Below are 24,446 nucleotides of genomic sequence, written 5' to 3'. Positions count from 1 at the left end.
AGTTTAGTGAGTTTTGATTGTGACTTTTTCCCTTTATTTTCTTTCTTCTTTCAAGACAGGGCCTCACACAGCCTGTCTTGAAAGAAGAAGAAAGAAAAGAAAGTGAAATGGTAAGAAGGAAGGAAGGAGGGAGGGTGGGAAGGAAGGAAGGAAAATACCTTCCTTATAGTAGAAAAAAGGAGCAACATGCTTTTCCTCAAAATGAGAAGTCAAGCCCAAAAGAATTTCACACAGACCACCTTAAAATAACATCTTTCAAGCCTCTCCACATGATCTAGTTGCTTCTTCTTTAAAAAATAATATTTTTTATTTTTAACTTATTTTTATTTTGTAGAGATGCAGTCTCACTGTGTTGCCCAGGATGGTCTCAAACTCCTGGTTTCAAGCTATCCTCTTGCCTCTGTCTCCCAAAGTGCTTGGATTACAAGCATGAGCCACCAGGCCCGGCCTAATGGCTTCTTAACAACGTACTATTCTTTGTTCACTACAGTATATACATAACTGACTGTTTCTTTGGAGCTTCATTTTCTATTTTCTTTTTCTTTTTTTTTTTTTTTGAGACAGAGTTTCGCTCTTGTTACCCAGGCTGGAGTACAGTGGCACGATCTCAGCTCACTGCAACCTCTGCCTTGTGGGTTCAGGCAATTCTCCTGCCTCAGCCTCCTGAGTAGCTGGGATTACAGGCACGTGCCACCATGCCCAGCTAATTTTTTGTATTTTTAGTAGAGACAGGGTTTCACCATGTTGACCAGGATGGTCTCGATCTCTTGACCTCATGATCCCCTGCCTTGGCCTCCCAAAGTGCTGGGATTGCAGGCTTGAGCCACCGCGCCCGGCTGGAGCTTCATTCTCTTATGAAGGCTCTGGTCCCATGTAAAACTTGTATTAAATAAATTTTCATGCTGTTCTCCTGTTAATCTATGTTATGTTAACTTAATTCTTGAGCCCAGCTCGGTCCCTGAGAGGACAGTGACGTTTTGTGATGTCTACATAAGTCAACGAAATTGGAAACAGGAAAACGATATTTAAAAATCAGTAAACTCATAACCTGATTCTTTGAGAAGATCAATATAGTTGATAAACCTTTCAAGTAACTGACCAACAGGGAAAAAGAAAACAAAAATCAGGAGGGAGGGAACGTTATTGCAGTTTTTACAGGTATTAAAAGGATTATAAGGGAACATTACGAACAACTCTGTTCATCAGTTCATCAATTTGTATGACATGGAATCTTACTTGAAAGGCACAAACTACCAAAGCTCACTCAAAAAGAATGGATAACCTAGATAGTTCTGTGTATGTATGTGTGTATATATAATTTTTACATACATATAAATGTATAAATTTTTTTTGAGACAGGGTCTTGCTCTGTCACCCAGGCTGGAGTGCAGAGGCACGACCATGGCTCACTGAGCCTCAAACTCCCAGATTCAGTTGATTCTCCCGCCCCACCTCAGCATCCTGAGTAGCTGGGACTAGAGGCTTACACCACCATGCACGGCTAATTTTTTGTATCTTTTGTAGAGATGGGGTTTTACCATGTTGCCTGGGCTGGTCTTGAACTCCTGGGCTCAAGCGCGCTGCCTGCCTTGGCCTCCCAAAGTGCTAGGAGTACAGGCGTGAGCCATTGCAACTGTCTGGCCTGAGACATATTTCGAAACGGATTTAATGGATAAAGCCTTCCAACAACAATAATAACAACAGCAAAACAATATTGAGATTACTTCATTGGATGTCTTGGTCCATTCAAACAAACAAACAAAACGAACGAAGAGATTACTTCATTGGTAGATTCTACTAAACATGTAAAGAGTAAAGATGTGAATTGTAAATAAACCCAGAAACAAAAAGAGACACCCACCCACCTCTGGCTTGTTTCATGAGGCCAGCATTAATCTGATAATACCAAACCAGACAAAGAAATTACAAGGAAAGAAAACTACAGATGAATATTCTTCATGAACTAGATGAAAAAATCCTGGATACAGTAGTCCCTTGGTATAGGTGGGGAACTGGTTCAGGGACCCTTATGGATATCAAAGTCCATGGATGCTCAAGTTCGTTATGTAAAATGGCCATAAAATTCTCATGTAACCTTTGCATATCATCCTGTATATATCAAATTATTTCTATCCTTATACGATAAAAATGCCATGTAAATAGTTTTTTACTGTATTGGGTTTTTTACTTGTGTTGTTTTTACTGTTGTGTTGCTAAATTTTATTGTTTTTTTCCTGAATATTTTTGATCCCTGTTTCCTTGAACCCGTGGATGCTTCTGCAGTGTCCACTGGCTTGAAGAGCTAGGTGACAGAGGACCTGGAAAGTGAGAGACGAAATCCAGGGAAAAAGATGTCAAGCAAAGGGTTTTGCCTAAGGGCCTAAGTATCGTCTACCTTATACTCTGCCCAAATTTCAGGCCGACTGACATCGAAAATATATAAAGATTTCTACAATACAATATTAAAGAGTCCAACATCTCAATTATAATGGGCAAAATTTGAACCGTTACTTTACAACAGAAGACATGCAAATTGTTAATATAGCCCATGAAGAAGTGTGTTTGATATCATTGGTCATCAGGGAAAAGCAAATGAAAACTGCAGTGAGATACAACTACACAACCACCAGAATGGCAGATATTAAAAATACTGATAACAGGCTGGGCGCGGTGGCTCCTGCCTGTAATCCCAGGACTTTGGGAGGCTGAGATAGGCGATCACCCAAGGTCAGGAATTCGAGACCAGCCTGGCCAACGTGGAGAAACTCTGTTTCTATTAAAAATACAAAAATTAGCTAGGCATGGTGTCAAGTTCCTATAATCCCAGCTACTCAGGATGCAAAGGCAGGAGAATCGCTTGAACCCAGGAGGTGGAGGTTGCAATGAGCCAAGATCATGGCACTGCACTCCAGCCTGGATGACAAGAGTGAAACTCTTTCTCAAAAAAAAAAAAAATTCACATGTACCCCAAAACCTAAAATACAAAAAAAAAAAAAGAAAAAGAAAAAGAAGTTTAATATGAAAAAAAAAAAATACTGGCCGGGTGTGGTGGTGTGGTGGCTCACGCCTATAGTCCCAGCACTTCAGGAGGCCGAGGCGGGTGGATCACGAGGTCAAGAGATCGAGACCATCCTGGTCAACAAGGTGAAACCCCATCTCTATTAAAAGTACAAAAATTAGCTGGGCATGGTGGTGCGCACCTGTAGTCCCAGCTACTCGGGAGGCTGAGGCATGAGAATTGCTTGAACCCAGGAGGCGGAGGTTGCGGTGAGCCGAGATCCTGCCATTGCACTCCAGCCTGGGTAACAACAGTGAAACTCCGTCTAAAAAAAAAAGATACTGATAACAATAAATGCTTATTAGGATTCAAAACAATCAGAAATTGCATGTATTTTGGGAGGCAGTGTGAAATTAATCTGGGAAATGATCTGGTGGTTTCTTTTTCTTTTAGAAACTCAATGTTTATTTTCCATGAACCTTATATGTTGTTTAAGCGGCCACACAAGAACAGCTTAAGACCATTCAGTGGTTGCTGCTACCCATTCAGTGGCCTGAGCAGTGGGAGCTGCAGACCAGTCTTCCATGGCAGGCTGGGCGCGCCAGTCTTCAGTAGGGAACTGCTGGATAGGCACAGAGGGCACCTGCACCCCTTCAGACCAGTCGGCAACCTCAGGCTGAGTAGCAGTGAACTCAGGAGCTGGAGCAGTCCATTCGCCCTGAAATTCCTCCTTGGTCACAGCCTTTTCAGCAGCAGCCTGCTCTTCTTTTTCAATCTCTTCAGGATCTCTGTAGAAGTAGAGATCAGGCATCACCTCCCACGGGTGTTCACAGGAAATGGTGCCACGCATGCGCAGAACTTCCCGAGCCAGCATCCACCACATCAAACCCACTGAGTGAGCTCCCTTGTTGTTGCATGGGACGGCAATGTCCACATAGCACAGAGGAGAATCTGCGCTATTGTTACACAGAGGAATGGTAGGTTGGTTAACATAAGACGCCTCTGTGAGAGGCTGGTGGTCAGCCCTTGGGTCAGTAACCACAAGCAGCCATGGCTCCCGGAAGGCTGCCTGGATCTGGTTGGTGAAGATTCCAGGAGTGAAGCGGCCAGCAATTGGCGTGGCTCCAGTGGCAGCAGCAAACTTCAGCACGGCCCTCTGGCCAGTATTCCTGGAAGATGTAACACTGACATCAGCAGGGTTTTCAATGGCAACAATGGCACGAGCTGCCAGGAGAAGATTCTCCCAGGTCCTCTTCAGATTTATGATGTAGATGCCATCACTTTTCCTTTTATAGATATACTGTTCCATCTGGAAGTCAAGGTTGGTGCTACCTAAATGGGTTCCTGCTGCCAGGAACTTAAGGACATCCTCCATTTGCAGGACAGCAAGGGCTCCGGACATTGTGAAAGTTTCCCTTTAAGTTACGACGGGAATCCAGAACAACGCCGTTTGGAGCCCTCGGCAGGTAGCGTGGAAAGCGATCTGGTAGTTTCTTAAGTTAAACACATCAAACAATTCTAATAATAGATGTTTATTCCAGAGAAAAGAAAGCATATGCCTGTAAAAAGACTTTTATAAGTATGCTGCAGGAGCTTTATTCCTAATAGTTAAAAAAATTAAAATGTAAGCAGGTTTCCAAAAAAACACATATTCATGCATTAAACATCACTCAGTAATAAAATGGATCAAATGACTGATAGTGCATCAACATGGATGCATCTGAAAAACACTATACTCAAAAGAATTGGAATGCAGAAGAGTACTTACCATATGGTTCCGTATATTTAATGTTCTAAAATTATTTAAATGTATGGTGAAAAAATAGAACAGTGGTTGCCACCAGGGGAAGGGGTTAGAGACTGACAGGGAAGTGTCATGAGGGAATTTGGAGGGTAATGTTAATGTTCTGATGAATAGATAACTGATAAGTAACATGGCTAGGTGAACGGCTAAGAAATACATGTTGCTAATTTTAGAATCTAAGCTGAGAATATATGGGTCAACACTGTATAACTCTTCTGACTCTTCTTTATGTTAAAAAATTTCAGGGCTAGGCACAGTGGCTCCTGCCTGTAAGGCCAGCACTTTGGGAGGCCAAGGTGGGAAGATCACTTGAGGCCAGGAGTTTGAGACCAGCCTGGCCAACATAGTGGGACCCCATCTTTGAAAAAAAAAATGCCAGATGTGGTTGGGCACACCAATAGTCCCAGCTACTTTGGAGGCTGAGGTTGGAAGATTGCTTGAGCCCAGTGGTCAAGGCTGCAGTGAACTGTGATCATGCCAGTACTCCAGCCAAGGTGACAAGGTGAGACCCTGTCTCAAAAAAATTTTGTAGTAAAATATTGAGAAAAACATAGTTTTGAGTGAAAAAGTTTAAGAGTTTTATAACACAAACCATACATATGCACCCCAAATTCCACACATTTTGCCAAAAGGCCATACCAACAACAGGCACACATTAAAGAGATCAGCCTAGCTACTGATGTAGCAGGGAGAAAATGAGAGTGGGTAGTGGAGGATATAATGGAAAAAATAAATTATGTTGTTTTTTATTTTTAATATGTGCCCTCAAACATTCTCCTATTCAAATAAATGATATTTTTAGGTTGTCTTTTGATGCCTTGTGACATTTGAAAAATTTGCCCACCTTTCGTCTGCCAGATATTTGTTCCACATCACTCATTTTATTATTACTGGAAGTGGAAGTACTCAAAGCATCATTCTGTCCCTTGTATTTTTAAATTTTCCTTTCATTTTATCAAAAAATTTCATCTATTATCAGATTGATCTACTTTAATATGTAAACCATATGTATTTTCAAAACCATTTCCTTGGAAAGGACTCATTAAATAATCAAATAGTCTCATCTCTTAATAGTGTCTTTTAAGCCACTGAGCATTTTCACAGATTGGCCGTTATATCTTTTTATTTTCCTCTTACTTCTCTGGATCGTGTCAACCCATTCACCATCTTCCCTGAATGATTCTGTCTTCCATAAGACAACTTACAGTATTTAAGATAATAAGGGCAGGGTGAAAATAGGTGATGTAATAGATTTTCCCAAGGAAGAAAAAAAAATGCAGGATGTTATAAGGGACTTACGCCTTCCCATAATAATATTCTGTCTGTATTGATACAGTCCTTCCATTTGCCTTATGAGTAGCATTTCATCATCAGTAAAGTCAAGGAAACGTGGGAACCATCTGCTTATGGCCTCATCAGCGGTTGCATCTGTTTTTTGTGGATTCTTGGCAGCCACGTTCTTGTGGATCTTGCAACAAATACATTATGGCAAGTAGCAACAGCACTATCAGTTTCAGACGCGTCCACACCGAAATGGAATAAAAAGGTAATCCAGTTAAAGAAAGGTTGAGATTTTTTATTCCTTAAATTCGGTGTCCAGTATACATCAGCCCAATTTCCTTTCAGTACCTGCATTTTTAGCGTACCCATCACTTCCATTCTGTAATTTTTTGTTATTTTTTTCGTATTGCAACCTTCTCCGTTCTCTCCTTTATGGGGTATTTTCTTGGTTGGTTGGTTGGTTGATCGGTAGGTAGGTCGGTAGGTAGGTAAGTAGAGTCCGCTTTGGTCAAGTTTGTTTGGGTTTGTGTCGCGTTTAAGAAAAAAAAAACTTTAGGGGGAAGGCAGTAAAGCTGGCCTTAGTATAAAGTTAGACTAACGAAAAGAGAATAGTGTCTATGCAAATACTGACTGTCCAAACGAGAAAGAGACTACTTAAGGGGAAGTGCTGCCCTGAAAGCGATTCTGGGAATTGTCCAGAAGATCCACAGGGTCAGAGACACCCGCTCCAGGAAAGACGCCTTTCATGCACGGTCCGCTGGGGCAAATAGAGAAATATATACACGAGCTCTCTGTCTTTGGAAGCATTTCGGTTCCAGGAAGGGCGAATTAAGGAATTCCTCTGGGAGCGGCACAGGTGAAACACAATCCAGGCTCTCAGCTTAGCCGACTGCACTTGCGTCCCAGTCAGGCAAAGAGGTAAAGAGTTTTCCCAGGAATTCTGGGAAGTGTAGTTTGGGAGCCTCGTGTAGTCGGGTAACTTCCGCTGTAGGCAGCTGAGGCTGTGTCTCTGATCCCATCGGCAGTTCTGGGAAGCGTAGTCCGGGAGGTCTCTGTAGTCAGAGCCACTTCCGGCCCAGGAACGCTAGGCCGCGGCCTTCGTTCCTCCCAGAAAGGTGAGCCCTCCCCGCTCTGCGTCCCGCTCCTTCCGTCCGTACCGGTGTTCGTTTTGCTGGAGGCCGGTAGCAACCTGACGGTCACTCTCGGGGAGGAGAATCCACTTGGGGCAAAGGGCGGGATTTGTGTTTTCTTTGAATGAGCCTTCTCCAGTGTGGGGCGGCTGGCGCATCTCCACTTAGGGCCAGGGGGCAGGATCTTACATCGCAAGGACTGGGGGTCTCTTGGGTTCTGTACTCCCCCAGCCCTTTCCCCTGACCATCAGCCAGCTCTGCCACTTCCTAGCAGTATAATAACAGGCGAGTATCTTAATCTCTCTGCCTATATTTCTTTTTCTTTAAAATGGTATTCGTATCTATCTAATAGAGTTCTTTTCAGAGTTAAATAAAAAGACTTAGAACATAGCCTGACAGTGGTAGAAGATGGGTCTCTTGTTAGGACTTTTTCATTTTCTGAGAAGCACTCAATACCGTGAAAGCTTCTGTGAACCCAGGATGGGGGTCAGAGCTCCAGCTGCAGTATCCCTGGTCCTTCTTTGATCACTGAGAGATTTTTCTTTAGGAGAGGGTCACTCCTGGCTGTCTGGGGAGTCCACTGTAATTCATGCGGGAGTTCTGATTTCTCCCAGCCTCCTTTCCTTCGTTAGCCTTGGCTTCTTGAAAAAAGCCTGCAGGGAGAAGGAGGGAATGACCCTTTGGCACCTGGCAGCAGATTCTCACCTGAATAGTGCTTATCATCCTTTCTTTTCAGGGGAGACGATATTTCCTTCATTCATTGGCAAATTCTGCTCAAAGATGCCCTGATATTTGTCGAATAAATGCAGGAACGGATGAGGGAGTACTTGTTCATGAGTAATAATGATAGTATTTAAACATTTAGTGCTGATCATTCTAAGAGTTTTATATGAATTAACATATTTAATCCTCACAAGAGCCCTATGAGGCTGGGTTGGGTACTACCATTCCCATTTTAAAGATAAGCAAACAGACACAGAGCATAGGTTGTTTATCTTAGGTCACTGAGGTAGTAAGATCCTGAGCTGGGATTTGAATTCAGATAGTTTCCATCCACTGCCTTAGTTCTTGATGTGTTTAGTATCAGATTGAGAAGACATGTTTGGATTTTTCTAGAGGACCATGAAAGTTAGGTTAATGAGCTTTGACTTTTTGATCAGTTTATTAAGTCATCTTAATTTTTAAAAAAAATATTTATAGTTCATATTCTGATTATAGAAATGATTGCATATTGTAAAGGATTAAGAAAGTATAGAAAGTATAAAAGAAAAAATTTATGCTAACCACAGGATATAACAATAACAATATTAATATTTTAATCTTTTCCTTTTCAGTGATCTTCTTTTTGGATTTTTACCCATGTTTAACAAAATAGGCTTCAGAGTTTTTTGGTTTTTTTTTTTTGCAGGAAGGGAGGGAGGAAGGAGGGGATGAAGGAAGGAAGGAAGGAAGGGAGGAAGGGGGGAGGGAGGGAGGGAGGGAGGGGAGGGAAGGGAAGGGAAGGGAAGGGAAGGGAAGGGAAGGGAAGGGAAGGAAGGAAATCAAGCAATAAGAGAGACATTGCCAACCTGGATCTAGAGGTTTACAAGTTGATTTTTTTTTTTTTTTTTGAGAGAAGGAAAGAAAAAAAAAATGAGTAAAGGAGAGGAAGAAAGAGGAAGAGAAAGAGGGAGGGTGAACGGAAATATTGCTTTATTCTGAAAAAAAAATGGGTATTAATAATGGCCAATCAATGTTTCATTTAAACCTATGAGTAGGTGTGATGTGGTATTGACAAGAATGTATATTTTGTGTATTTCAAGTGGAGAGCTCTATAAATATTTATTAAGTTTACTTGTTCCGGATCTGAGTTTGAGTCCTTGATATCCTTATTAATTTTCTGTCTCATTGAATCTAAGTCTCTGTGTATCTGGGTGTTAGGATCGTTAGCTCTTGTTGTTGCATTGATCCTTGTACCGCTATATCTTTGTTGCTTTAAAATCTATTTTATCCAATATGAGAATTGCAACTCCTGCTTTTTATTTATTTATTTATTTATTTATTTATTTATTTATTTATTTTTGCTCTCCATTTCGTTGGTAAATGTTTCTCCATTCCTTTGTTTTGGGTCTTTGTGTATCCTTGCATGTGAAACAGGTCTGGATTTAACATGCCGTTAGGTTTTGACTGTGTCTTTTGATTGGGGGATTTAGTCGATTTAAATTTAGGGTTACTGCCATTTGATGTTAACTGGCTGTTTGATCCATTTGTTGATGAAAATTCTTCTTTATGTTGGTGCTCTTTACTTTTTGGTATATTTTTAGAAAGGCTAATACTGGTTGTTTCTGTGTGTAATGCTTCTTTCAGAAGCTCTTGTAAAGCAGGTCTGGTGGTAATAAAATCTCTGAGTACTTGCTTGTTCATAAAAGATTTTATTTTTCCTTCAGCTGTGAAGCTTAGTTTGGCTGGATATGAAATTCTGGGCTGAAGGTTCTGTTCTTTGAGGATGTTGAATATTGGTCCCTACTCTCTTCTGGCTTGTAGAGTTTCTGCTGAGAGATCTGCTGTAAGTCTGATAGTCTTGCCTTTGTGGGTAACCTGACCTTTCTCTCTGGCTGCCCTTAGTATTTTCTCCTTCGTTTCAACCCTGGTGAATCTAATGATTATGTGCCTTGGGGTTGCTCCTCTTGAGGAATATCTTTGTGGTGTTCTCTGTATTACCTTGGGTTGAATATTGACCTGCTTTGCTAGTTTAGGAAAATTTTCCTGAATAATATCCTGAAGGGTATTTTCCAGCTTGGATTCATTCTCTCCATCGCATTCAGGTACACCTATCGAACGTAAATTTGATCTTTTCACATAGTCCCACATTTCTTGGAGACTTTGCTCATTCCTTTTTATCCTTTTTTCTCTAATCTCGTCTTTTTGTTTTATTTCATTAAGTTGAACTTTGACCTCTGATATCCTTTCTTCTGCTTGAACAATTCGAGTGTTTAAACCTGTGCATACTTCTCGGAGTTCCTGTATTGTATTCTTCAGTTCCATTAATTCACTTATACTCCTCTCTAAGTTGTCTATTCTCAATAGGATTTCGTCAAACCTTTTTTCAAAGTTCTTAGTTTCTTTACGTTGGGCTACAACAGGTTCTTTTAACTCACAGAAGTTTCCTATTATCCATTCCCTGAAGCATGATTCTGTTATTGGGATGCGCTCGCTCTCCATCAAGCCTTGTTCCATTGTTGATGTGGAACTGTGATCATCTTTAGAGGGAGAGGCGTTCTGATTTTGAGTATTCTCAGCCTTTTTACGCTGGTTTCTTCCCATCATTGTAAATTTATCCTCCTGTCGTCTTTGAAATTACCAACTTTCATATTAGGTCTCTTGAGTGGACGTCCAAGTTATTAGCTCCCAGGGCCAGAACAGCGGCGTTAAGATTGATGGTGCTTTTCTGCCCTGGATTCTCCTGTCTGGCTTCCGTCTTGTGTCCATAATAGGCGACTCTGCCTTCCCGGGGCTCCAAACCTTGGTCAGAAGGGGAACCAGTCTCGTTTACTCTGCGCTGAGAGCTGCCGCACCAAGGTGCCGTCACAACTGCTGTGCTGGCCTCAGGAGTCGTGCTGGGGACCCGTGTGGGTCCTCCAAACCTCAGTCAGAAGGGGAGCCAGCCCTGTTTACTCTGCTCCGAGAGCTGCCGCGCCGAGGTGCCAGCGAAACCACTACGCCGGCCACAAGAGTCGCACTGGCGACCCGTGTGGCTCCTCCACTGGGAATCTTCTGCTCCGTGAGCGACCAGAATTTGTCTGAAAGTGTGGCGTCCTCTAGTTCTCTGCACTTTCACTGAGAGCTGCAATCCCAAGATGTTAGCGATCAGCCATCTTGGATCGTTCCTCGGCTTCATAGCTTTGTACAAAGTTGGTAAGTGTTTATGGTTAGAGTAGCTACTCAACAGACATCTGGCATCAAGGATTTGCAGTGTAGAATTGAAATTAGTTATCAAAATAGAATAGAAATAACCCCTGGAGATATTTGTTAATTTCACTTAATATTGGTAGATTATATAAACCACCACCAAGCATTTCAGAGTGTTGAAGAGTTGAAGAGCAATGATTGGTTATGTTTTGATAATCTAAAAAAAATTTCTAAGAAACAAATTGTTAGAAATGATAATATTTATAGATCATGCCTTATAACTGAGGTCATATTTCCAATGATTTACATATGTTAACTTATTTCTTCTAACAAACCTATTATTGCCCTCATTTTACAGATAAGGAAACAGATTTTTAAAAAATGTTCCTACAGTAAAATTGACTACTTTATTATTTTGGTGTAGAATTCTATTACACCACAGGCATAGTTTGTATAATGACTAACGTAGTCAGAAACAAACCGTTCCAGCACCTTAAACTCCCAGTATCCCTTATAATTGTCCCTCATCATACCTGTAACCACTGGCAACTACCCTAACCACTAAAACTCTATAGTTTTGTCTTTTTGAGAATGTCATATAAATTAACTGATGCTATATGTAACATTTGAGACTGGATTCTTTGACTCGGCAAATTGCCTTTGACATTCATTTATCCGAGTTGTTGTATGTTATCAGTACTTCAGTTCTGTTTACTTCTGGTTCACATTCCACTTTATGGATATACCACAGTTTATTCACCAATTGATAGACTTTTCCCCCCACTTTTTGGCATTTATAAATAGAGCTGCTATAAACATTCATGTACAGGTTTTTGTGCTTATTTCTTTAGGGTACAAAGCCAGGAGTGGGGTTACTGGGTCATATGAGAAATTTATGTATATAAGAAACTACCAAACTGTTCTTCAGAATATCTGTACCATTTTGCATTCCCACTAATGATGTAGAGAGTTCCAGTTTATTTACATCTTTATCAGCACTTAGTATTTTCCTTACTTTTTAAATTTTAGCCATTCTAAGCATTGTGACTTTAATTTACATTTCCCTAATGGCTAATGGTGTTTAGCAGATATTTCTTTTGTTTCTTTGCCATCCTTATATGTTCTTTGCTGAAGTATCTGTATGCATGCTTTGCCCAGTTTTAAATTGGGTTGTATTTTCCCTATTGTTGATTTTTGAGAGCTATTTGTATATTCTGGATATAAGTCATTTGTTGGATGTGTGATTTGCAAATATTTCTTCTCAGCCTGTAGCTTGTCTTTTCATTCTTTTAATAGTATCTTTTGCAGAGCAAAAGTTTCTAATTTTAATGAAGTCTGATTTATCAATGTTATCTTTTTTGGATTGTGCTTTTGATGTCATGTCTACGAAGTCTGCCTAGCTCCAGGTCATGAAGATTTTCTCTTGTTCTAGAAGTTTTACGGTTTTACACTTAAATCTGTGATCCATTTTGAGTTAACTTTTTTTTTTTTTTTTTTTGAGACAGAGTTTCGCTCTTGTTACCCAGGCTGGAGTGCAATGGCGCAATCTCGGCTCACCGCAACCTCCATCTCCTGGGTTCAGGCAGTTCTCCTGCCTCAGCATCCTGAGTAGCTGGGATTACAGGCACATGCCACCATGCCCAGCTAATTTTTTTTTTATTTTATGGTAGAGACGGGGTTTCACCATGTTGACCAGGATGGTCTCGATCTCTTGACCTTGTGATCCACTCGCGTTGGCCTCCCAAAGTGCTGGGATTACAGGCTTGAGCCACCACGGCTGGCCAAATTAACTTTTAATAATATGTGATGGTTAAGTTGGGGTTCATTTCTTTGATATGAATGACCAACCATCCCAACATCACTTGTTTGGGTTTATTTATATACCGTGTTCTGTTGAATAGAACTATATGTATAGCTCTTCACCAGTACCAAGATACCATATTTACTGTAGCTTGATAGTAGTAAGACTGGATATTTTGATTCCTCCAAATTCATTCTTTTTTTCAAAATTGTTTTTAGCTATTCTGGTTCCTTTGCCTTTCCATATGCATTTTAGAATCAGCTTATTTATATCTACCAAAATTTCAGCTGGGATTTTCATTGATATTGTGTTAAATCAGTAGATCTATCTTTATCATATTGAGTTTTCCAATTCATGAATATAACATGTCCCTTCATTTATGTATTCTTTAACTTCTTTTTTTTTTTTTTTTTGAGACGGAGTTTCACTCTTGTTACCCAGGCTGGAGTGCAATGGCGCAATCTTGGCTCACCGCAACCTCCGCCTCCTGGGTTCAGGCAATTCTCCTGCCTCAGCCTCCTGAGTAGCTGGGATTACAGGTACGCACCACCATGCCCAGCTAATTTTTTGTATTTTTAGTAGAGACGGGGTTTCACCATGTTGACCAGGATGGTCTCGATATCTTGACCTTGTGATCCACCCGCCTCGGCCTCCCAAAGTGCTGGGATTACAGGCTTGAGCCACCGCGCCCGGCCTGTATTCTTTAACTTCTTACATCAGTCTTTTATTATTTTCTCCATACAGATCTATGCATGTTTTGTTTAGACATATGCCCAAGTATAATATATAATTTATTGTAGAGCCATTTTAAATCATGTTGTTTTAAAATTTTGGTTCTCAATTGTAAATTGTTAGTGTATAGAAATATACCTGATTTTTGTGCATTGACCTCATATTCTGTGACTTTGCTATATTCACTAGAAGTTTGTTTTTTGGTAGATTCCTTGGGATTTTCCATAGACACAAATGTTGTATATTAATAGGGTAAGTTTTATTTTTTTCCTTCCTAATCTGTATGCTTTTTATTTATTTTTCTTGCCTCACTTACACTGGTTGATTTTCAGTACAGTGTTGAATAGGTATGGCAAGGGTACACATCTCTGCCTTGTTCCTGATCATAGGGGAAAGCATTTTTATAAGTTCCATTATATTTTTAGTTTGGGAGTGGATGTTGTATTTTATCAAAGGCTTTTTCTGCTTCACTTTTACTGCAGCTGGAATTATTGTGCACTTGAAAGTTTGACAAGTACCTGTAAAACAGCCTCATTTAAGTTTTTAACATTTATTTATTTATTTTTTTTTTGAGACGGAATTTCGCTGTTGTTACCCAGACTGGAGTGCAATGGCGCGATCTCGGCTCACCGCAACCTCCGCCTTCTGGGTTCAAGCAATTCTCCTGCCTCAGCCTCCCGAGTAGCTGGGACTACAGGCGCGCACCACCATGCCCAGCTAATTTTTTTGTATTTATAGTAGAGACGGGGTTTCACCTTGTTGACCAGGAGGGTTTCGATCTCTTGACCTCGTGATCCACCCGCGTCGGCCTCCTAAAGTGCTGGGATTACAGGCGTGAGCCACCGCGCCCGGCCTTATTTTTTTAACGTCTCTACTTACAGTAGAATTTCTTTTTGGTGTACGTTTCTGAGTTTTGACAGTTGCTTTGTCATGTAGACTTCACCACCACAATCAAGATTCACAACAGTTGCCTCACCCAGAAACATTCCCTTCTGGTACCTTTTTGTAGTAAAACTCTTCCTCGACTCTTAACCACAGGAAGCCCCTGGTTTACTCACCAACCCAATTGCCTCTATTAGAATGTTACATGAATGAAATCAATACAGTATATAGAATTATGAGTGATTTTTTTCATTTCTGTCTTGATTTCTCATCAGTATTTTGTATTTTGTATCTTTTAAGGAATTAAACCATTTCATCTATCACTTTGAATTCACTAATGATAATTTATTTGTATTTCTAACATCTGTTAAGTCTGTAGTGATATCCCTTCTTTTATTCTTAATTTTGGTGATTTGTCTTTTCTCTCTTGTTCTTCATCAGGAGTTTAATTTTTATTAATCTTTGCAAAGAACCTCCTGTAGGTTTAGTTACTTTTGTTTAGGAGTGAGCAAACCTATTTTTTTAGGCCTAGATTGTAAATATTTCAGTTTTTCCAGTTAATCAGAAATATCAGGGCCAGGCGCAGTGGCTTACGCCTGTAATCCCGGTGCTTTGGGAGGCCGAGGCAGGTGGATCATGAGGTCAAGAGATCAAAACCATTCTGGCCAAAATGGTGAAACCCCCATTCTACTAAAAAATACAAAAATTAGCCGGGCGTGGTGGTGCCCCTCTGTAGTCCCAGCTACTCAGGAGGCTGAGGTAGGAGAATTGCTTGAACACAGGTGGCGGAGGTTGCAGTGAGCCAAGATTGCGCCACTGTACTCTAGCCTGGCACCTGGCAACAGAACAGACTGTCTCAAAAAAAAAAAAAAATCAGTACTATCATTTAGGTATTTATATATTAAGAGAAAACTTTAATTGACAAAATTTAAGAGATAATGATTGAGTACAACTTAATTGAAGTTCAGGGTTGCTATTCCCTGTCATTAAAATTGACTGCAAATGTTCATCTGATTTGTAATGAGATTTTATGTATTTTATCTTTGAAAAGGACTTTTTTAAACAAATAGGTCCTACCAAATACTGATACCAATCTACAAGCAAATTATTTTAATTGTGCATATTAATGAGTTGAAAGATTTGGGAAGTTGAATAATGACTCCCCAAAGATATCCATATCCTAATTCTCAGAGCTTATGAATGTTACTTTACATGGTATGAGAGATTTATAGGTGTGATTAAATTTATTTTAAGATGTGTAAGTTATCCTGGATTATCTGGTTGGGCCCAGTGTAATTACAAGTCCTTACAAGAGAAAAGCAGAAGGATCAAAGTTAGAAGAAAATGATATGGTAACAGGCTGAAATTGGGCTGGGCACAGTGGCTCACACCTATAATCCCAGCACTTTGGGAGGCCGAGGTGGGAGGATCACCTGAGGTCGGGAGTTCAAGACCAGTCTGACCAACATGGAGAAACTCCATCTCTACTAAAAATACAAAATTAGCCAGGCATGGTGGTGCATGCCAGTAATCTCAGCTACTCGGGAGGCTGAGGCAGGAGAATCGCTTGAACCCGGGAGGCGGAGGTTGTGGTGAGCCAAGATCATGCTATTGCACTCCAGTCTGGGCAACAAGAGTGAAACTCCGACCCCAAAAAATAAAACAATTTTTAAAAGGGAGAAATTGGAGTGCTGCAGCCATAAGGCAAGGAATTCCAGCAGCCTCTAGAAACTGAAAAGGCAAAGAAATTGATTCCCAGGAGAAGGAACCAGACCTGCTTACACCTTGACTTTAACCCAAGGAAACTGATTTTAGACTTCTGATCTCCATAACCAATAATAAATTGCATTGTTTTAAGCCACTAAGTTTGTGGTAATTTGTTATAGCAGCAATAAAAACTAATACAGAAGACATTTAAAGAATTCTTGTAGACTCTCGATATTTAACTTTTAGTATGTCACTACATTTCAGAATAATCACTTCGAGGGGAGGGTTAGGAGAATCATGCAGCACACAATGCAATGGACTTTCAGATGTGGAAAGGTTGTTTGCACTTACATCAAGGTCTGAAGTTTAGGCTCAGAAAATATATATGCTACAAATTTGTGTAGGAATTGAGATATCACTTGTTTTAACTTTTGACAACACTGGAAATTTGTAAAGTAGCTTGGCATTACCAGTGATTCAAACATTAATTGTCTTTGAAATAACTCACCAACACTATAAGCTTCACAAATAAATACTGTTTCACCTTCTAATTTTAGGTTGAATTCGTTAGGAAACATTATCGAGTCTCAGCTAAAGCTTATTTCCAGTGTCATTCAGTATCATATAAATAGTACTGCTGAGAGCAGTTCTTATCATTCTGAAATATTTCAGTCTCAGCCCTGAGATTTTTAAAAATCACAATAAAACTTTATTGCTGCTCAGACACTGAACTCTCATATGGTAAAGTAAGTCAGGATTGTCTGTTTCTCATGAAATTCATGAAACTGATGATGGTTAAATCCATGAGATTGAATGAAGTTCACTGTTGCCACTACTGGTTCAGTAGCACATGATAGATTACAATATTTTCTGCAGAGTACCTGCTGATGAATAATACAATGAGTAACCATAGGCTTTAAACACGGGTTTTTATAAATCCAACCTCTGCCTTTTTCTGCTCCAACATATCTTTTACCACTGTCAATTTTAACACATCTTAGCAGATTATACTGCCTCAGGTTTACTGAATTAATATTTGTACCTTCTTCGGTAATATTTTCACCTGTAGTTGTTCCATACAGACTGTTCCTAGAGGCTAATTATTCAGCCACTTCAAACTTGCCATTGATTTCTTGATTACACAACATCTGAGCAACATTAGTAACATCTGTGAAATTAACGCGAGCCAAATAAAATGTATTAGACTCATTTCCCTTGTATTTTAATGGACCATAATATTGTTCCTATTGCCCTCAACTCTTAGAACAGTTGATCTTCCCCAAAGTCTAATCATCATAAAGAAATTTATTTTCTCTGGACACATTTCTTTGCCTTCTGCAATCAAACATGATTTGATTAACTCATCACTGGTAAATTACTATCCTTGCTTGGCGCAGACATAGAAGCTGGATATTTGAATATAAAAATGTACTGTAGTTGCTACCTCATTTTCAGTACTTTTTGTGTGGGGGAGAAATTCTGCTCTCAGATGAGACATTTTATTTAAAATTTTCTAATTTTTTTTTTTTTTAGCATAGATGTGTTGTCACTGCATAGGAAGCACAATAATCATAATAAGCTTTGTCATCTAATTCATTAACAAAGTATTTCACCACCATTGTGCCTTAAAAGTGTAACAAAGTCTGTTTTTCTGGTTTTTTTTTCTTGTGTTTGGTTGATGAGAATGTACTAGTAACACAAAATTTAAAATGTTGTGGTATAGCAGTACATATGGCACTGGAAATGCTGTTCTTGTTCCCATTGCCCTCAACAGGGCAATTAACAGCATTTAACCCAACTAAGTTAACCCAATGCTGAGTCACTGTGATTTAAATTATGCTTAGCAACAATACAAAGAAATGAGAGTGCCACCTATAGCCCTGCTGCTGTAATGCAAAAGCAGCCATAGGCCATATGAAAACAAACGAGCATGGCTGTTACAGTAAAATTTTATGGACGCTGAAATTTGAATTGCATGTAATTGTCACATCACAAAATAATTTTTTAGGATTTTTTTTCAACCATTGAAAAGTGAACAAACATTCTTAGCTTACATCCTGTACAAAAACAAGCAGTGGGCTGGATTTGGCCCAGCCATATTTTGCTAGCGTTGATTTTGTCTAGTGTTTTGTGTTTTCAGTTTCATTGATTTCTGTCTTAGATTTATTATATTCTTTTTCTGTTTGCCTTTAAGACCTCTTTTCTAATATAGGCATCATCGCTATATATTGCTCTATAGTATCTGCTTTAGCTGCATCTTTTACATTTTGATATGTTGCATTTAAGTCTTGATTCCGCTTAAAATATGCTCTAATTTATTTTCTTAAAAGATTTCCACTTCACTGCATCTAAATTCTTTTGTGGCTAATTTCACTGGTTGCCTAGAAGTATGCTGCTTAATTTCCAAACATTTGGAGATTGTCCAGATACCTTTTTTCTTGTTCATTTCTAGCTTAAATCTATTATAGTTAGAGATAATATCAGAAAAGTCTGATTTGAGTTCTTATGAAATTAAGATTTGTTTTATGAAAAAAACAACATCTGAAATAAAAAATTTATTCAGTGGGCTCAGTAGCAGACTGGAGATGACAGAAGAAAGAATCAGTGGACTTAAAGATAGATGAGTATAAAAATGTGATTTGAGCTTGAGCGACAGTGAAAAAAAAAATGAGCAGAGCCTTAGGAACCTGTGGGACAATATCAGAAGTCTTTGGAGTCTCAGGAGAAGAGGAGAGAAATGTTCATTTGGAAGTACTGGCTAAAATTGCCCATATTTGGTGAGAGACATAAATTTACAGATTTCAGAAACTTGGTAAATACCAGATACAGTAAACTCAGAGAAAATCATTTCTGGATACATCATAATTAAAGTTCTGAAAATTAAAAATATAGCTATAGTAAATGACATTACATATCTGGTAGAGCAATGACAGAAATATGTGGATTTCTCATGGGAGCCATAAAGGACAGAAAACATTGGAACAACATCTTTAAGATTCTTAAAGGACTTGTCAACACAAAATTCTATATCCAATGAGAATGTTCTTCAGGAATGAATGGAAAAAATGCCACACCTGTGCTAAAGGGAGCACTAAAGGAAGTTCTTTATATAGAAATGATACTAAATGGAAACTAGGAACTTCAGAAGTGATGAAAGAGCTCCAAAGGTAGTAAGTTTTTTGGCAAATATAAAATACTGTTTTTCTACTTTTTAAAATATACATGACTTTAAATAAAAATTATAACTTTCAGGCCGGGCGTGGTGGCTCACGCCTATAATCCCAGCACTTTGGGAGGCCGAGGCAGGTGGATCACGAGGTCAAGAGATCGAGACCATCCTGGTCAACAAGGTGAAACCCTGTCTCTACTAAAAATACAAAAATTAGCTGGGCATGGTGGTGCGTGCCTGTAATCCCAGCTACTCGGGAGGCTGAGGCAGGAGAATTGCTTGAATCCAGAAGGCGGAGGTTGCGGTGAGCCGAGATCGTGCCATTGCACTCCAGCCTGGGTAACAACAGCGAAACTCCATCTCAGAAAAAAAAAAAAATTATAACTTTCTTGGATAGAGGTTTTTGTGTATATAGAGTAGTATATGCTAATGAAACAAAGTGGAGAGGTAGTGGGAACTATTTGTTGGTAAAGCATCTGCATTTTACAAAAAAGTAGTGAAAACAGTAATACTAAATACACTGTGAAAGATGACATGTGTATTACAACTGTAGAGTAACCACTGGGAAAAAAAGAGGACATATAACCAAAAGCTGATAGATAAAATGAATGGAATATTAAAAAAAAATCAAATAACCCAAAAGAAGGCAGAAAAGGAATAGAGGAACAAAATCAGGGAGGACAAAGAGGAAAAACGATAATAAAATGGTAGACAGAAATCCAGCTATCTCAATAATTACATGAAATGCTCATGGTTTGAATATGTCAGTTAAAGGAGATTGTAATATTGGATACAAGGCAAGAACCAAGTATGTGCAGTCTAAAAGAACTCCATTTAAATATAAGGACATACATAATCTGAAAGTTAGAAAGAGAAAAGGAGCTATACTATGGAGTAGCTATATTAATATGAATGTAGACTTCACACCAAGGCCAGGGATGCCAAGGGACACTACATCAAGGGTCCATGCCCCAACCAGATATGTAATCCTAAATGTGTACCCACAAAACAACAGTTACGTGTAGAAAAACTGACAGAATTAAAAGAAAAAATAGAGAAACCCACAGTTCTATGTAGAAGTCTCAACATTCTTACAGTAATCAGTAGAACAAGAAGATTGCAAACCAGTAAGGATTCAAAAGACCTAAATAATACCATTAACCAGCTTGACCTCATTGACATTTCTAGAGCCCTCTATCAACAACAGAATACACACAGTTTTCATGTGCCTCAGTTTTGATTGTTGCTGTTGACCTGTCTTTGAGTTCGCCAATGTTTCTGCTGCTTATTTCTGATCTATCTTTCCCACTTGGTTGCAGATTTCTACGTAGTGAGAACTGTGTCAGATTCTCCGTTTGCTTGGCAGAGAGCCACTATTCGGTACCTAACTGTGGTTGGTGCAGCTTTCCAGCAGGCAGCAGGAAGTAGGGACCTTCAATTCAGTGAGAGTGTACTCAGATTTTCTGGAAATAGATGTGAGCGAAATAAAAGATGTGAATGTTCTCTGTCCTTATCTCTGATCAGTTTTGGTGGGTTGCTGAAATCAATAGATTTTTCAGAACGTTGTAAAGGTGATGTATACCTATTATTATTACTGACCTAAAATAAATAAAATAAAACCAGGGCCAATGAGATTTATTTCCTAGTGATAATGAGGATAGTAGTAACAATAGCTGACATTGATCACTGATTTTCTAGTATTTTGATGCATTGAACTCGTTTATCTAGACTTTATCCCAAAGGCAGCTATGCACATGTTTTTACCAAGAAAAAAAAAAATCAAACTTTTAATTCTGTCAAACATGCAGAAGCAACAATAGTCTATAGGATGACCACTGTGTGAATTCATATTGAACAAGAGTTGCCTTTTCTTTTGAATTCTCAATACCCCTTGGCTAATTAGTGACCCTCAGCTTGACACAGGCGGTCAGAGAGATCTAAACTGGAAGGTTGCCTTCACGCGGAGTGCGTGCCTGCGCAGACATCCGCAGCACGTGTTGCTGCGGCTTCCCCTTAGTGACAGCTCCAAGGGCATCTTTTAAAAGAGAGAAATGGGGATCTGGGAATCAGGATGCCTGGCTCCCAGGCCCTTCTCTCCTCCTGGCTTGAGTGTTCTCTGGCAATTTTCTTGAGAGGCCAAATGGCCTAGTGGCTAATTGCATGCAGGCAGTTTGCCTGCAAACTGCCTCTATTTATGTCCTGGTCTGTGGTTTGCAATCCTCTCTGCACACGGTAGCCATCTGAGGGATTTTGTAAAAACTCTTCTTTCTCAGATCCTGATTTATAGGTCCTGGCCCTGGGTCTGGACATTGGTTTTATTTTTTAAAGCTCCCAATTGAGACCAGTGAGGTGGCAGATTAAGAGCCACTGTGCTAGTTAATTGAGAACACAGACCCTGGGCTAATGGTCCTGGCCGTTCTAGCTAAAATGAGAAAGTAGCTTAAAATATTGATGCCTCAGTATTCTGAACTGTAAAAGGAGTACAAATTGTAACTTCTTGGGTGGCTGTGGGATTAAATGAGGGAGTTCCTCCAAAGCATATGAGTTGGTCTCACCACATTTTCTGCTTCCTCTCTTGCCCTAGGTACCCTCTAACTCTCATTCTGTTTCAATAGTCTGATGATGCCTTTCTCTTTGAGTGGCAAAGATAGCTCCGTCATCTTCCAGCACTGAGATCAGCCCTCATTTTCTCCACTGAGCCCGTCCATCCTCTCTCATCATATATGGGTGTGAGGGCCCTTCCATGCCCTGTCAAAAAACCCCATGTACCCTCTACCCTGGTGTCTATCTGGGTACTATATTCCTTTTAGAAGGTGACCCATAAATACTGGATAAGTGAAAGGAAACTCAGCTCTTTTACTGCTGATGATGCAGCCAAGTTCATACTTGTCCTTGGTCGTTGTGCTTACATCCTCTGCATTCTACAGCAGTGGCCAGGTAGAGGAGGAGGGAGCAGGGGTGTCTGCTGGACTAGTGGACCTCTGAGGCAGTGCTAAAAGGCTCTGCCTTATCCACAGTTCATGTTCAGTTCCTTTTTTATTGTTTTGAGTTCTTTCTCTTCCACAGATAGCCTTAAAGCTGCCTGAGAACAGTAAATAAAGTAACAAACCTTGGGGAAGAACCATGAAATTAAACTCCTGATCTCCAGTCCTCCCCAGGGTCAGGCACTGAGCTGCTTTTCGCAGAGGAGCACACGAAGCCCCACAAACAACCCTGCAGGTTAGGCGTTCTCATCACCAATGAGATTTTGTCAAATCTAGACGGAGGATCATTTTTGTTTAACATGAGAAATGTAGTAGTATCACAGGTTTCATTAGTCTTTTGTTATATCCCTGTGGGAAGACGGATGTACCGCTGAGCTTCCACTGAGCTCAGGAAGAATATTTACTAGCCACTGTATTTTTCATAAGGGTAGTCTCAATGTATATAGTATACCGTGGCAGCAAATAAAAGTAAGAAGCCAGAGCAGACACAACCAGAAGTTAAGGGTGACTTTCCTGGGACAGAGCAGTAATCTCTGCTCTCCAGATGTCTTACAAAATACATTTGCAAGGGCAATTTTTATGATACAAAATATCATCTGCATCTCTGCAGTTGCAAGGAAAGAGAGATCCCTGGTGCTGTTATAACAGGTTTTCACTGTGCACACAGAGAATCCTAATAACAATCATATATTGTTGGCACCGTGTGATCTGAATTTTGCAGATGACAGAACTGAAACATTTGAAAGGTTCATGAATTTAACCATGGTCACTCAGCAAGTATATAATAGCACCAGGTTTTGAACGTAGACATTTTGTCCCCAGAGTCCACTTTTAACCGGTACATGACATGCCACCGCCTTTCCTTTCCCACATCTCCCAGGATGAGAAGGAGCATGCTGGGAGCTGTAAGGCATGTGAGGCTGCTGGGTACAGCTGTACAGGTTGCTCCATGCATGAGAGCTCCCTGCCAGGAGAGCACAGTGGTAGCTGGAATCTAGCCCATGCTACCTGCTCCTTAACACATGTCTGTGGCCACATTTGCTGGAGGAAGGGACACCTTTTTCTAATTTGCACAAAGATATATTTCCCTCTTAATCATGGCTTCTGTCGTATTACCCTGTTCTGCCTTCTCAGGTCTCTGCCTTTCCCTAGAAAAAGAAGGAGAAAATGATCAAATTTCAGGTGAGTTGGTTTTCATTTCTGCCGTTTTACATGTGACCCCATTTTACAGTGAGTGGACACATCTTTTTCCCCCTTCTTTGCCAAGAGTAAAGAATGACTACAGGCATTCAGTATCATTTATGTGTCAGGCTCTTGCTTTTGTGTTTGTCCTTTTCTGAAATTTCCTTTTAGTTTTAAATGTCTTTTATGATTTATTTCATAAATAATAGTATTAAAAAAATAGAAATTTTAAAATCCCACACCCCATTACCCTGCTTACAAATCTGTTTTTGTTCATGGTCTTTTTTTTTAAATTTATTTTTATTTTTTTATTTTTTTTGAGATGGAGTTTCGCTCTTGTTACCCAGGCTGGAGTGCAATGGCACGATCTCAGCTCACCGCAACCTCCGCCTCCTGGGTTCAGGCAATTCTCCTGCCTCAGCCTCCTGAGTAGCTGGGATTACAGGCACGCGCCACCATGCGCAGCTAATTTGTATTTTTAGTAGAGACGGGGTTTCACCATGTTGACCAGGATGGTCTCAATCTCTTAACCTCGTGATCTACCCGCCTCGGCCTCCCAAAGTGCGGGGATTACAGGCGTGAGCCACCGTGCCCGGCCCTTGTTCATGGTCATTTTTAAAAAATATAACTGTTCTTGTAGTAATACATAGCAATTTTGAATTAGGCTTTTAATCTGCTTAAAATAATAGCAGTTAATTTTTATCATCTTTTACAATTGAAGTGAACAGTTGTTATCCCTCTCCCTACTTTTCTTGAAATTATTTCCAACTCACGAGCTTTTAAGTTCTGAAAGATTATTTCAGTTATGCCAGTTTTACATGGCAGCATCAGTTTCCTACACATAATCTTGACTCAAAAAGCAGTTCTGAGAGAATTTTGATATTATTT

At 39.9% G+C, this 24,446-nt stretch overlaps 1 protein-coding gene and 1 pseudogene across 7 annotated transcripts in view; one reads left to right on the top strand and one right to left on the bottom strand.

Moving 5' to 3' along the window:
- Positions 1–1,649: 1,649 nt before the first annotated feature.
- On the bottom strand, positions 1,650–6,976 carry LOC128930506 (small ribosomal subunit protein uS2 pseudogene; annotated as a pseudogene). Its single transcript, XR_013530964.1, has one exon. The product of XR_013530964.1 is annotated as a small ribosomal subunit protein uS2 pseudogene (transcript).
- Positions 6,977–7,137: 161 nt separating this feature from the next.
- The window catches only part of ZNF112 (zinc finger protein 112), a 32,190-nt gene continuing 14,881 nt past the window's right edge, over positions 7,138–24,446 (top strand). For 2 of the 6 annotated variants that reach the window (XM_035283878.3, XM_078359963.1), the window contains exons 1-3: positions 7,138–7,198; positions 22,459–22,611; positions 23,511–23,558. In XM_035283878.3, the coding sequence (XP_035139769.3) occupies positions 23,544–23,558 (15 nt within the window). In that variant the 5' untranslated portion in view covers positions 7,138–7,198; positions 22,459–22,611; positions 23,511–23,543. Of the gene's footprint in view, positions 7,199–10,686; positions 11,108–22,458; positions 22,612–23,510; positions 23,559–24,446 lie in introns of all 6 variants that reach the window. The other 4 variants (XM_008988194.5, XM_078359962.1, XM_054250009.2 and 1 more) reach the window with 3 other exon arrangements.

Source organism: Callithrix jacchus, chromosome 22, assembly GCF_049354715.1.
Source record: "Callithrix jacchus isolate 240 chromosome 22, calJac240_pri, whole genome shotgun sequence".
NCBI lineage: Eukaryota > Metazoa > Chordata > Mammalia > Primates > Cebidae > Callithrix > Callithrix jacchus.
Note: the sequence above shows the minus strand (reverse complement) of the source record. Positions and strands in the feature narration are given on the sequence as shown.